The sequence below is a fragment of the Arachis hypogaea genome, chromosome 19 (assembly GCF_003086295.3).
Source record: "Arachis hypogaea cultivar Tifrunner chromosome 19, arahy.Tifrunner.gnm2.J5K5, whole genome shotgun sequence".
NCBI classification, from domain to species: Eukaryota; Viridiplantae; Streptophyta; class Magnoliopsida; order Fabales; family Fabaceae; genus Arachis; species Arachis hypogaea.
Genome location: NC_092054.1, coordinates 141,702,828 through 141,704,955, shown reverse-complemented (window position 1 = coordinate 141,704,955; position 2,128 = coordinate 141,702,828). Strand labels below are relative to the sequence as shown.

At 44.4% G+C, this 2,128-nt stretch overlaps 1 protein-coding gene across 1 annotated transcript; it reads left to right on the top strand.

Moving 5' to 3' along the window:
* The first annotated feature begins 238 nt into the window (after positions 1-238).
* Positions 239-1,724, top strand: LOC112778905 (protein MAIN-LIKE 1-like). Its single transcript, XM_025823174.1, has 5 exons — positions 239-322; positions 434-535; positions 644-1,168; positions 1,272-1,355; positions 1,461-1,724. The coding sequence occupies exons 1-5, from the start codon at positions 239-241 to the stop codon at positions 1,722-1,724; spliced, it is 1,059 nt and encodes a 352-aa protein (XP_025678959.1).
* The last annotated feature ends 404 nt before the right edge of the window (positions 1,725-2,128 follow it).

The window sequence follows — 2,128 nt, the reverse complement described above, 5'->3', positions numbered from 1 at the left end:
GAATATAAGAAAGTATATTATTAGATAATTTAGTTAGAGGTATAACATTGCGTTGTGAATTAGAAGGTAATTATGTGAGCAATAAAATTTAGGGTTGAGTGAGTTATAAATTAATTACTTACATGACGACATCAGTTAAATAGGATATGCTTAAAATTAGTAGGTTTATAGCCATTTTTTATTTAGTTTATTTTTTAATAATCTAGTATGTAATTTCATTTTACTAGATTGTGTTTCGATGGAGCAGCAGTTATTGGGTTATGAGCATGAGATGTATAGATTGGATCAGGCTGAGCACATCGCAGGGATGCTTGATCGAGTGGTATGATTTTTTAACCTTTTTTTTTTATTTTATTGTAATGAAGAAAAAGTGAACTTGTTATTGTATTTATTCATGATTACCCTTTTTATTAATTTTTTTTTCATTTGGTAGGCGCCTCGGATCTTGCGCACCAGACGGAACTTGATGACACAGCCGTCGGAGCAGATTAGACCATATCTGAGACAAGCCAGATTTGAGTACGTCGCATACATGGTCGAGTTCGAGCATGATTGATCGCTTGCCTCGACGTTGATAGAGAGGTGGCGGCCTGAGTCCCATACATTTCATTTACCGTGTGGGGAGATGATTATCACCCTGTAGGATGTGGCATATCAGTTGGGACTCAAGATTGATGGTGATCCTGTGAGTGGATGCATATGTGGGTGGGAGCAGCACCACCAAGGACGGACCATTGAGGAGTTATGTGAGCAGATACTGGGTGTTGTTCCTGACCCAAAGGGCAGACAGTCACAGACGAAGTGGACTGTCAAGCTCACTTGGTTCCACAACATGGTTTGTGGAGAGCTAGAGCAGGATGCCACAGAGGAGCAGCTGATGAGGTATGCGAGAGGATACATCATGCAGTTGATAGGCGGTATCCTCTTTCCCGATGCATCCGACTCTCGGGTGCATATCAGGTGGCTTCCCCTACTAGAAGACCTTGATGCATGTGGCCGGTTGTCGTGGGGTTCAGCTGTGCTAGCATGGCTGTACCGACAGATGTGCCGGGCCATGGAGCATGGGCAGCGCAACTTGGGAGGATGCGTCAGCTTGATGCTTTCTTGGGCCTACCACCGTATTCCGTTAGTATGGCCCGATGGGTTTGATGCTCGTCACTCTCCCCTGGTCGAGAGGTATTATAAACACTTACCAAAGTTATTCAACTCATTATTAAGTTGTTTATTAATAATAAAGGCTAAAATATTATGGTTGTTGGTTGTGTAGGTAGGTTCAGTATCGGCCGGACAATGCCATAGGCGAGAGCAGGATGAGGCAGTACAGGCGGACGCTGAATAGGATTGGGATGCTGAATGTAAATTATTGATGTTTAATTTTAAGATATTAATGTTTAGTTAACTGTTGATGGTATTGCATATGATTATCTGAATTTCATCGTGCATCTGTGTTCTGTGAACAGGTTGAGTGGACTCCATATGCGGACCCACAGCTGGTTGGGCTTGTTCCACCGGTGATAGCAGAGGCGGATGCCTCGGCGGCGGTTGTCTGTCCACTGCTGTGCTTCGCTATCGTCGAGTGGCATCAGGTGGACCGGGTAGTACGTCAGTTCGGTGGCCTGCAGCACATTTTCACTAGGCCATTAAACATTGACGACATGCACAGGCTTGATGGGAGATTCTGGTCGCGGCGAGTGGTTCCCGCATTTACTTGGTGGCTGGCATGAGATATGGGATGCTCGAGCCGACCATCGTCTATGGCCTTCATCAATGTCTGTGAGAATTTAGCACCGACCTGAAGTTGTGCCAGTGCCTCGGAACCCTTCCTTGCAAAAAGTTCACCCAAACGAAAATAAGTTGACTTAACAAGGGCCATGATTGGCAAATTCCGGGGACCCTTCATGACAGCATTAATGCACTCAGAGATATTGGTCATCATATGACCAAATCGATGTCCCTCATCAGCATGTTGTGCCTACTGTGACCGTGGCATTTCTTCAAGCCAGTTTGTAATAGCTATGTTTTCGCCCCTAAGACAGACATAATAATGAGCGAACTCACGATGCGACTTCGAGTACACTGCATTAATAAGAACCTTCTTCAATTATTTGTTCCTAAAGTGGGTCATGAA